At 38.3% G+C, this 12463-nt stretch overlaps 1 protein-coding gene across 6 annotated transcripts in view; it reads right to left on the bottom strand.

The window, feature by feature from the left end:
- Positions 1–12463, bottom strand: part of RANBP3L (RAN binding protein 3 like) — a 45449-nt gene that overhangs the window by 13919 nt on the left and 19067 nt on the right. For all 6 annotated transcript variants that reach the window (XR_008744841.1, XM_055791322.1, XM_055791323.1 and 3 more), the window contains exons 6-13: positions 11584–11658; positions 10835–10959; positions 10269–10369; positions 5073–5157; positions 4077–4176; positions 2898–3028; positions 1856–1976; positions 1113–1255 (exon numbers count right to left, since the gene is read on the bottom strand). Coding sequence is in view for 5 of the 6 variants with exons in the window: in XM_055791322.1 (XP_055647297.1) it covers positions 1113–1255; positions 1856–1976; positions 2898–3028; positions 4077–4176; positions 5073–5157; positions 10269–10369; positions 10835–10959; positions 11584–11658 (881 nt within the window). In the remaining variant the exon portion in view is untranslated. The remainder of the gene's footprint in view (positions 1–1112; positions 1256–1855; positions 1977–2897; positions 3029–4076; positions 4177–5072; positions 5158–10268; positions 10370–10834; positions 10960–11583; positions 11659–12463) is intronic.

Below are 12463 nucleotides of genomic sequence, written 5' to 3'. Positions count from 1 at the left end.
GCCTCTACTGACTTCTAGACCAGCCTGGATTACATGCCGAGGCTCAGGTCATGCCTGCTGGGTATCTCACGCATTGACCATGTTGTCTCCCACGCTCAAGAGTCTCGGTGCTAGTTTGGCTGGATACCAACCACCTCAGTGACGACTGTAAATGCAGCCTCCTGCAACCCTTGCAACACATATAGCTGTCATATGTCTTGGTCTCCTAATACATGTCTATTTTTTTACTGTCCAGAAGTGCCAGAACAGAATGTTTACATCAATATACATGAGAAGAACTGTGCGGCACATTTGGAAATCTAGAACTTTTCTAATTCTCACATGCAGACCAGCTGTGCAGCACAGCCATAACTAAGTCAGTCACAGTTTGGAAGTGATAAACTTGCAGTGCTTGCATATATGGTGCATGATGCTTTGCTTGTGTATGGCATGCGACATCTTTTGGAAGTGGTGATTTATTTTTCTTGCCCAGGCGTCTGAACCCTTCCCAGAAAGGTCTACTGGGGAAACTGCAGACATCCTCAAACTCACGTGGATGCTGTCACTCCCCAGTCTGAGACATATGTGCTATTTATTTGCAAATAAATCCATTACATTTCCATCCTCAACTGAGCAGCTTTTGCTAGAGAAAACCAGGATTCCCAAGTCTTACGTAAGGTGACATCAAAAAATCTGTGTCCTCCTCAGGTGAGAGATGGAGGTCCTACTCTGGATGGATTATTTCAAACAACGTGTCAAGAACCAAGGCAAAAAAGCTGCTGCCTTGTACCAAAGTAACTTCAAAAATATGTAACTACCTGTGTAGAAATTCTTAGTGTTGCTTCTGTAAGAAAGGGTAATTGCTGCATATGACTGGAATTATACCCATTCCATCAGTGGTACATGAATCAGAGTCTGGAAATGTCTGTCCAAAGGCCATATCCCATCTTCCACCTTTTTTAAAAAAAAATTACTAAGGAACAGCACTTCTAACTCATTTCATAATAAAAGCCATGTAACAGCTAAGCTAAGCATAGACTGACAGAGCATAAAAGGCCATTTGCTAACACCAAAGCCTCAGCAAGTCTTCAGAATCCTAGATGAAATGCATGGGGTTTTTCTCTCTTGCTTACCTGAATCAGAAATACTTGAACAGAGTGGTCCTCTTGGTCTGTTGCAGTGAAGCACAGGTTCTTTCTGTTTGCTCTTTTTATCAGCATTTGTTCCCAGAGTCGGGTGTTGAGAATCAGTCTCAAGCTGCCTTGATTTCGCATAACTGAAATAAGAAGGTTTATATGAAAAGTTGTTGGAACCATCTTCATTTTTACTGCAACAGTTTTCTCAACTACTTACATACAGCTAATATTTTTATGAATTACTCTTTTAAATTTGGTCTAAAACCTTACATGGTGAGATATTTATTTTTTTTTAAGTATTCAAATATATTCATTTCTTTCAATACACCTGGCATACAAAGCAAATAATCTCCTGAAATTGTGTAATGCAGCACAAAAGTTGACAGCCCAGTAAAAACAACATTCCAGAAGTGGCTTGAAACACTGCTCCCAGTAAAGCAGAATCAACAAAGAGCAAGCTGTCAGACTGGTGATTGAGCTAAAGATACACTGCAGTAGAAATACACAGAACCTAACAACATATCCAAGCGTGAGCGTACAAACTGAGTGAAAAATGCCCAGTGCCTCGGTCTGTAGTAGAGCTAACTTTATCAGGCAATGTTTAAAACATTTTCAGCAACTTGACTGAAACAAAACAAGCTACTCCGTTTAAAATGTACTGAAATAAACTTATTCTGGCCAGCAATTGTGCAAGTCATTTAGTGTTTTGTGTATGTGTTACTTTGTTATTTAATTCTTACTTAGCCTTGACTGCAACATTCCATCTTTATTGCTAGAAGTGTCATTAAGCCTCAGGGATCCTATGCCTCTTTCAATCCAGGTTAACGAAAGCTTATTAAATACAAACAGCTTACAGTTGATCTGAAAGAGAAATACATGATGGAAATTGCCAGCCAATATTAATTTTATTGGTTCTAAAACTTTATGGTTTTAAAATTTGGATAATGGCTTTTAATACATCCATATGCATGTATATAAAGATAGATAATTAGATATATCACCATTATTACTTAAAATGAAATGGCTCCCAGATCTGTTCTAAATTTTCTGCTGAAAAACATTCAGCATAATCCCCGTTTACTTTTCCAATTATTTCATCTTCATTAACTCTCCATCTGTGATACCCACTAACACAGCTGAATTTGTTGCAAGTGTTCTACAGTCTTATGCCTTCACTCTTCAGAAACCTTGTACAAGCCAGGATACCACTACTAGGCGAGTACTACTCCAAAGAGAGTAAAAATTCCATGTTCTGACAAGACAGAAGATTTAATCAAGGATAAAATAATGTAACTTTCAATGTTAAGATTTTTTAAATCATATACAGCACTGCTATAATAACATTTTGAAGATGAAGAATGGCAAGATACATCCTGCCAGGCCAGAAAGATAATTGATATCTTACATGAACGATAAAACTAATTATTTGACAACACATCGCTTTTTTTCCCCAAAAAAATTTTGTCTTTAAAAAGTCTTTACTCAAATCACTTCCAATTTTGAAGTTTAGTTACTGCTGGTATACTGTGTAGATGCCTATAAAATACAACTGTAGAATGACATTCTGAAGCACTTACTGGAAGGGACTACAAAATGAACAAATACAATATAAAAAAGAAAATACCACCCTACAGAAAATGGGTTACCAGAGGCATATCTTAAAAAAGCAAAAATGTAAAATATAAACTGAAGTTATTTTCAGATTGCTGCAATCTGTAATACAACTAGATGTTCTTTTCAACAGCAAAACTGCTCATCATCAAGGCTTTATGGAATACACACCTGTAATACATTGTGTTCTGCTTCTTCTCCAGTTACAACTTCAACTTTATCTAACAGCATTTTCTCCACTGGCTTGGAAATGCAAGCAGCTGCTGATTCAGTTAGTGTTGCATTTCCCAACAAAGCTGTTCCTGTAGGGAAAACAAACAAACAAACCATAAAGGAAATCCTTTCTGTACAGGGAATATTTTCAGGACAACAAAACTAGCACATAGGAAGGCCTGTGACTTTAGACCTGTGATGTCTGATATTATTACTACATATATTGCAAAATGTCTCACCTGTTTAGGATCATTTTGAATTGAACAGGGCTCTCTGCAGTTGCAGAGCTTTGCCCCAACGGACAACTTGCAGAAACAAGCCCTAAATAATTAAAGTTGATTTTTCAAATGAAACTGGGCTGTCATACTGCTCTGCAGATTAATAAATAATGGACACACGTCCCGATATTCAGAACAGTAATACATATACAAAGAATATTGAACAGGAACATGAAAGGACAAGACTTGAAAGAAAACCACTGTTACAAAAGTTTGTATAGCTGCATCATCTGCATGGGTTTTCCATGGGTTTTAATATTTTTTTTACTTGTAAGAGTGTTCACACAAAGTAAGAGGATCCAACACATCCATTAGTACAGACTGGTGCAAAATTTGGCAAGATGGCTCAGGATAGGAGCCTACTTGGTATCCCCTCACAGCCTCGATTTACATGGCTTGCCGACTAGAAAAGCTCACACCAAACAACCCCTGAAATCTGTCTGTATAGAAGTTTCAGTCCCACAGTTAGGATACAAATATGGCAAAGTAATTTATATGAGCAGTCACAAAATGCAAGCAGCAGACAGCTTAAAACTGTAGTTCAAAAATGCATTCCAAAAGGCATTCACAAAGTTCACTGCATTTTTTTTCCAAATAATAAACAATAATAATTTGTAAAACTCCTATTTTTTCCTGAGTAACTCAGATTATTCGTTCTGAAGTTAGTTCAGTTCAAATGTCATAAACCAAACTGTAGCTGCTTTCTGAACACAGATTTTGGCACATACTGCAAGTGTACTAGTGACTGGATAACTTGAGAATAGATGAAAATTATTGACCACCACTGATTTGACATCCTCTAAAATACAGTGAAACATAACAATAAAGCTAACTGCACTCGTCTGCTGAGTATGCTTACTTGTTTGTGGACTGACAGGAAAAGATTCTATGTACATGGGTGTTATTTCTCCTTTGTATGAATCAGCTTCATTACACAGCTTGGGATGCTTCTCAGGACTCTAGAAAAAAACCAGGGGAAATAAAAATTCCTATTTAAATAAAAGGGCTATGTTACTCATATCAAACAGAACATTGAATCATTTAATGCATGCTAGGCTCAAGATTAGCAATTGTAGTATCTTGCAGTAAAAACTGGCCCAGATGATACAATTTCAGTCTCTAGTGGAAGTGATTTTATTATCATAAAATCAGTATATCATTCTTCCACCAAAAAAAATGGCTTCTTTCTTTGGATCCTGCCCTAGGATTTAAATCCACTGAAGGACTTAGCTGTTTAAGTACCAGCTAATTTCCAGCTGAAGCACTTAAGCCCCAGAAGAATAGCTTAAAACTCCCAAACACCACAAACTTAACCCCAGAGGAATTAAAAATTTACATGACATTCAGTTTTTGGAGATGAAGTTTCTCAGGCATGTAGAAATAAATGCTTCTGGCTCCTGACAATGCTTAGTCACTCAGCTCCTACCTTGCAACTAAATCCCAGTCAGAAGTCAGAACCCAGACCTATGGTTGCCAAGCTTTTTGGCTGGCAAATACACTTACTGTTTCCATTCTATTTCTACTGAAAACTGAATTTCAATTCCACTTTAAATGGTGCAGTCCTCAGCCTGGGAACCACCTTTTTGTGTGAGTTTCCTTCAGGACTTGATCCACTAAGGTCTGACAGCTTGCAGTCAAAAAATGAGCAAAAGAGAAATGCATACTGGACAGGGAAGATAGGGATGCCCACCCCTCCAACAGCAAATATTTAGGTATTTTGTCCCCAATGGTCATTAGAATCGTACTTACTCACATCTTTAAAAGCACAGGAGGAGATAAAAAGAATCAATATCTGAAAAATACTGTACTTATCATTATCCTTGACAAAAAGTCTGCCAGCTTTTATGGATCTTACCAAAACTCTCTCAACCATGTTTTCTCCAAACACAAAATCAGAATTGCTGCTGTTTTGTATGCCTCTGTCCTCAAACAACTGAATTCTGTGGGAACAAAATAGCATAACAATATGATTTAGGACTATTTAGAATTTTGTAGAGAAATAAATAAGTTCATGCATTTACTTTACCACTTACCTTACCTTAAAGACAAACAAAAAATGACCACTCAAGTAACCAGACAAATTCTTCAAAAGAATCTGAGAATATTCTCAACATTTCACAAAAGGAACAGAGAGTATCACACTGTGTATCATGAAGATTATTGAGGATGTTCCTTAGAAGCAAAGAACAAGAAGCAAAACAACCTCCTCCTCCTCCTCAAGGAATTGTCTTACTCTAGAAACTGTAATGAGTTACGTTTGTTTCTGTTTCCTTTTGCTCCACCAAAAGACAATCAACAGTTAACACTTATCCCTTCACGTTGGTGCAGTTCTGGTACCCCTCAGGATAACGTACTCCCCAGTGCCTCACAGGCGCTCCTTGGCCATCCACCTAACATCTGGGAAAGGCAGAGGGGCAGTGTATTCTAAAGCACATGCCTTCAGTTGACATAAATACTGCAAATGTAAAGGTATGAAAGCAGATGGCATAGGATGAGGTATAACTAGAACAGGAAAGAAAGATATTGTTTCCATTTTTCAATGACCCTTTCCACAAATGTACTTAAAATGAGAAGTTAAGAAAACTAAATACTTGCAATCCTTTAGTGGTGACCAACTGTACTTTAGGCACATAGATTTGGCAGAAAATTTCATACAGTAGATAAATCACTTTACATTTAGGATCTGGAGCATGACTGGGTTTGGCAAAAGCTACATTAAAACAACACTTGTCCTTCTCTTCTGCCCCTTTTTCCTTCTTAGTGTCTCAGGTGTTACAGATAACTTTAAAAGAAAAATTTCCCACTACCACCCTGAGTCTAACTACTTTCAGTTAGCCTCTTCCTTCTCAGGAAGTTTTAAGAGAAGAAGGTGAATGCATTTATTTAAATAGCAATATAGTCACAACTTGTAAAAAGCATATTACTTGTGGATTACATTCAGGAATATTCCTATATAAGTTGAGTTGTTATTTGACCTGCTAATTACAGAGCCACTTTAAATTAACAGGATCCATTTTTTATCAGAGTCACTAGAAAAGTTCTTGTAAACTTCTTTGTGTGGAAGTTGTTCCTGCTGTTGGGGTTTTTGAGGGTTTTTTTGGTTTTGTTTTTTTTTTTTTTTAACAAAAGGCTTATAGGTTGTTCATGCTTTCTGTCGAGCTTAGTCACTGGATCTTTTGCTGAGAAAGGCAAAACCATCCAAGTTCTTGTCTCTTTCTATTCCAGAAGGATGATTTGGCAGGAAGATGATCTGATGTTCTGTCACAAACTGCATGCTTCAGCACCACTTACCTGCTCTTACAGATCATTTACCACCTGTGAGAGGGCTTAATGGCACACAAGTTATGCAGAAGACATTCCTGTTATTAAGCTGGGGTTTTTGCCAGAACCTGATGATCACCTCTCAAACTTAGGTTTCTGTGTTCACAACTACAGTGTGCCTGAAACCTCTTTACATAGGATGAAGGAATTCCCAAGTACAACCTATCTGGCATTTTACACTTCAGGAAAAAAGTATTTCTTAATATTCTTATCCTTGATGTGTTGCTAAGACTAAAAGCAAATAAAGAGAAATCAGAAAAACTCTTCTCAGCCTTGAAGCCTTCCATAGATGTTCTGGGCTATGAGCAGGTATCCTGGTTCCAGCTGGGATATGGTTCATTTCCTTCTTGGTAGCTGGTGCAGTGCTGTGGCTTGGATTTGGTGTGGGAATAGTGTTGATAATATGCTTTCAGATGCTGGTGGGTGATGTTTATACTAAGTGAAGGACTTTTCAGTTTCTCAGGCCCTGCCAGCGAGAAGACTAGAGGGGCACAAGAAATTGGGAGGGGGCACGGCCAGGACAGGTGACCCAAACCAGCCGAAGGGATATTCCATGCCATAGGATGTCATTCTGAGTATAGAAACCGGGTGAAGTTGGCCAGGGCTTGCTCAGGGACTGGCTGGGAATCGGTCAGTGCGTGGTGAGCAACTGTTTTGTGCATCACTTGTTTTCTTTTCTCCCTTCCCTTTGGATTTTGTTTCTCTCCCCGTCTCCCTTCTTTTCATTATATTTTTTGTAATAATAATCATAGTAATTATTGGTTTTATTTTATTTCAATTATTAAATTGTTCTTATCTCAACCCTCAAGATTTACCTTCCTTCCTGATTCTCCTCCCCATCCCTCTGGATGGTGGGGAAGTGAGCAAGCAGCTGTATCGTACTTAGTTACCAACTGGGGTTAAACCATAACAGGGAACCTGACTAATGAGTTTCTTATCCTTAAGAAAACTCCCCACTAAAATTCACTAACTTGTGATCAATTGCCATCCTGAAATTTCATTTGCTACTTCTAGGTTGCTCTAGTAGCAACTTAGTAAGGATAGCACTCCAGAAGAGCTAAAACCCAGAAACTAGAGGCTGGTCTTAAAGAAACACTGTGGGAAATTAATTTTGATTATTTTCCAAAATGTAAGGAAAAAGTAATCAGTGCAGGATCTTCCTTCTTCCACACATTTAACTGGAAGTGCCAGCCTTAAAGTCTTACTAAAACCTCAACATCCTTATGTTGCTGCAGGGCAAGAACAAAGTGTGTCAGGGATTACACTGCTGTGGAGATGCAAAACAGAGGTGTTGAATTCAGGGAATGACCACTAACAAGGAAGCAAGGGAGAGGAGAAATGTGGATAAGATACTGCGAAGAAGAGACTACGGAAAGGGAGTAGATCCAGGTACTGTCCTTCTCAGAGTGTCCAGAAGGGTCTGAGAGGCTGCCATTTCCAGTGCTGGCCTTGAACCCTTGCAGTTTTTCCATGCAAATGGAAATTGTGCAAAGCTGAATAGATGACCAGAAGCCTGTGTTTTCCCAGCACTGTATTTCTATCCCTTACCACACAATCTCCTTCCCAAGCTTTTAATCAGAATCATGAAACTGCAGATTTCTCCTCTTCAGTTCATTACTACAGCCAGTTCAGGAAATGGAACTGTTGGTTATTTCCTGGGATATGGACAGCTGCAGCTAACAGAGGGCTAACAAATTATTTTCGTTCATCTCACTACAGAACTACATCACATACAGAAGAAGAGGTAGGAAAGCAAGACAAACGTTTGCAGGCAGCAGCCATCCCTGCTGTTGAATGTCTCTGCATTTGATTTTGTAAATTAAATGCCAATAGTTAGACTTTGATTGATAATTAAAACTAAACCTAAAAAATTATTTTCTTAGCAATGAGCAGATCTGGCTGCAATGTTCACTACTGCTTAGCGTATCTATGGAGTTTAATAAAGTTGCTTTTTTGAATACTTGTTGTTAAGTTATCTGAGAAAACGGCTATGCCAAAAAGATTTTACTGAAGTATTTAAAGCATCAGTGATTTAACAGAGATTGGAAGAATGGCACTTACACCCCCCTGCAATCTCAGAAGAGCAGTAAGCACCTAGTTGTATTTAAATTAGTTTTCAACTTGTCAAATAAACCAACATTTACCACAATGGCAATATACAGAATTACTGAGACAAAAATACTCCAAGCACATTAGCAATTCCTCTTTTGAAAAGAAAAGAAATATCATAAGCACTTTTAAGTCCTGTAACTTGTCAGTACTGGAACACTGCACTGCATTTCTCAGTCCATCTACTTCACAAGAGAAAGCCACTCACCTGTCTTTTCCTAGACATCGTACAGGTAAGATAAGGTAGATAGACTTGGAGTATCGACACCAACTGATTCTGAAGTCAGTACTATCTTCCTTTAGCTTTTCCAATATATGTATTACAATCATTCTGAATCTGCTAAAAATCCAGCATGTTGTGTGGCTCTATGCTGTCCTCACAGGGCATCATCACAGCATTAATTGTGAAAGAAAAGGATAGGCTGGCTCTTCCAAAAATGAAGCATGTGCCCTCTAATGACACTCATCGTGTCGATAAGGATTAAGAATCTAAGTTGCCTGTGCATCTAAAAATTCCTTACCTCCTCAGAACCCCCTCATCTGTGCATCCCAAATGTTGTGTGCAGGAACCTTTATCTGTGGCCCATCCAGCCATGAAGACTACGGGAACAGGCTCCTTTGCTGCTAACACGTTCTCTGCCCGTTTTAGGTGGGAGCAGGAAAGGAGGCAACATCACAAATGTGCTATCTGTGGCCCTAGCAATTTTAAAATGTCATTCTCTCATCATAGCTGATCTCAGGTGTATTCCTGATGCTCACAGCTTCCAGGTAAATAACCCTCATCAACCATCAGCAAGCAGTATTAATACCCACAAGATAACCTGCTGACACTAAGCTGGCTAACCACAGACATAACATTCTCAGGAGCCAATCTTCACAGAGAGGCAATAGCCCATTTTTGCACCAGTATGAGTTCTTTCAGTCATATACAGAGGCAAAGGCATAGGGCAATGTCCTAGTCCAAGGAAGTCAGCTTTCTCAGGCAAAAATTCTGAAGTCCATGCTAGTCAACCCATGCCTGCACAAAGATGCCACCCGATCACAATCATCAGCCACTAGCTGTTCATGCCAGGAATTCTGGCATGTGCACGGAAGTAAAGCACTGGTTGCAAGTACTCGCCTTGTCTTCCAAATCAGTCCTGTATGGTTTTCTTTATTTCTCCTGTGTCCAATATGCTGACATATTTTGATAATTCCTGAGTTTTTCTGCATCTATTTATAAGACACAGCAGCTATGCGATCAGAAGAGAGTTCTCCAAAGGAACACAAAGATGATTTTAAACATTCAAAACCAGGACATATTTTGAACTAACATACTTGAACTGCCAAAGCTTATGAATATAAGCTTCATTTTATATATATATATATATATATACATGATGGCTAACCAAAATAGCTTCTGGTTTGGGAGTTGCTACTGAGAAACAAACTGTCCCACAGAGGTTAATTCCCAGCAGGAGTCCATGTCAGCACTCACAAATCCTGGCACCACACACAAATGCCAGTAAGCACTGTGTGGGTATAGATAGCACAGGCTTAGTACCATGTTAGACATGTAGGACAAAAGGGCATGCCTTAGGCCAAGTGACAAAATATAGACAAAAATTAAATAAAAACTTACCGTGTTGTTTTAGAACTAGAAAGAGTCATGGTAGTAGACGGCCTCACTATTTTGGAACTTACTGAATTCTCAGCTGAGGAATAAGAGCTGTCTTCAGATAGCTAGGAATAATAAAACCAGATTAATTTATTAGACCAAGCTTACTTTCAGCTATAAACAGACCTGCTAGAAGTCCAGAGTCACTGACGTATATTTAAACGTGGTAGTTGGCAGAGCTTCCTCCAGCTGTGTACAAAGCCAGCGCCCATAATCAAAATGGTAAAATGTTACTCTCTAAATAAACAAAATGCAAAAGATCTCCCAAGCTGATTTGCCCACAGAACCCTGATAGCTCAAAGTCGAGACAGCCTGCAGAGAAGACATATTTTTTCAAACACAGTCAGCATGGGTTTAACAGTTCAGATCATGCCAGTGATCTCATTGATTCCACTGAAACTGATCTGGGAACTTTCTTGAAAATCATGCAGTGGAATAAATTAACTGCTTTAAAACAGCACTGTTGAGTTGTTGTTTTTTAATTTGAGCTCCAAAAATATATTAGCCAGTAAAATTACTTTTCTTTTTACCTGAACACGTGCTTCTTTCTTAGTCACTAGAGATACTACAGGATTTTCAGGATAGGTCAAGGCTTGTGGGGGTTGTAAAATGGCAGGCTTAATGACATTCTGCAATTGACTTTGTGACAAGGATCCTGGCAAAATACAAAGACAAAATATTTAAACAGATACTTTTTCTTCACATCCAATTCATACCTATGCGTCTTCCCCTTCAACGGAAAGCTTCAAAGCATATTTAAGTAGCATTTATTGTTGTTTACTTGCTACATATTCTGAAAAAACTGTAATCTGTTCTAAAATACACAACTCTGCAGTGACACCAACCCTGTTATGCTATCAGAATAGAATATAATAATGCATTATATACATAAATATACTTATTTATATTTATAAAATGTATTTGTATTTATTTACTGCTTTATGTTAGATCTGTCTTCTGGTATTTCAAATTTAATCCTGCATCTGCAGATGCCAAGAGAGTTCTTTGAGTTCTGCAGAAGCGGAGTTATTCAGTTAGAAATGTGGAATTTCACTATTCAAAGTTATATTCAGTCCATTCCGGAAATAAGTAGTCAAGAGTAGAGGCTCAGAACAGAGCTCACAGGATATCTACACTGTCAAAAAAATAACTTATGAACCTTATAAAGATACCTAGCCTACCACTCAGCACAGAGAAGAGTTGTCATTTTTATGTCTTCTGTATCTGTTAAGAACCTCTTTGTGGAAGTACAGTGAATAAATATTGCAATGACAGTTACCTTCTTTCGTACTTTTGAGCAAGTCAGGGTTTCTTTCAAGAAGAGCTGAGGTCATGAATATGTTATTCTTCTTCACTAAAGAACACAAAATTTAAAGTAATAAGTAATAAGTAATAACAAACCAATTATTAATTCATGTTTCTATAACCTCTCCCTATTTTGGTAGTACCTAAGCAATATTCCAACCTATCCATCTAAACAAGGCCTCCGAGACAACTGTTACTGTCTCCATTTTACAGGGGGGTAGACTATGGCACAGAAAGCGCCATGGGTTTTCTGGCTATGTTAGAGGCAGAAGTCTTTTGGATATTAATGGATGTTTTAAACTCATATAATCCTTCTTCAGCTTTGAAAACCAGGTGCTGCTGGTTTGCCAAAGCCATTGAATTGGCAGTGCTATCTGGTCCAGCCTTATCAATTTTTAAGATAAGTAAATTATACCCAAGAACATGGGAATAAACATACCCTGCCCTGTTCTACTAAAAAGGCTCTAATAACTTAGTATAATGATGGCAGTGCACTACTAACACTTTCACTGTTCTAAAAAAATAGACCAAACATCAGCCAGAAAGTGATGGCAACCATGCACCACCTCCTGTAAAATGACACAACTGATAACTCTACATGCAGTCACTACTTTTTCATTGCAGAAAGAGTGTAGTCTGTTGCTATAACAATGTTGTGTTCTCTTAAGATTGCTTAGAAATCCTTTATGCCAATGTCTGTCACAGGCCTGTCTCTGGTAAGAGAGACAGACTAGGATTCAAGACCTCTGTATCATTCCCATTAGTGGTAAGTAAGAGAATACTCCCAGGGTTACTGGTTAGGTGGAAGACAGGCTCCTAGGATAGAAAACTATATTCCTATAGGAACCATCGCC

This window comes from Falco peregrinus, chromosome Z (genome assembly GCF_023634155.1).
Source record: "Falco peregrinus isolate bFalPer1 chromosome Z, bFalPer1.pri, whole genome shotgun sequence".
In the NCBI taxonomy this organism is placed as follows: Eukaryota; Metazoa; Chordata; class Aves; order Falconiformes; family Falconidae; genus Falco; species Falco peregrinus.
Note: the sequence above shows the minus strand (reverse complement) of the source record. Positions and strands in the feature narration are given on the sequence as shown.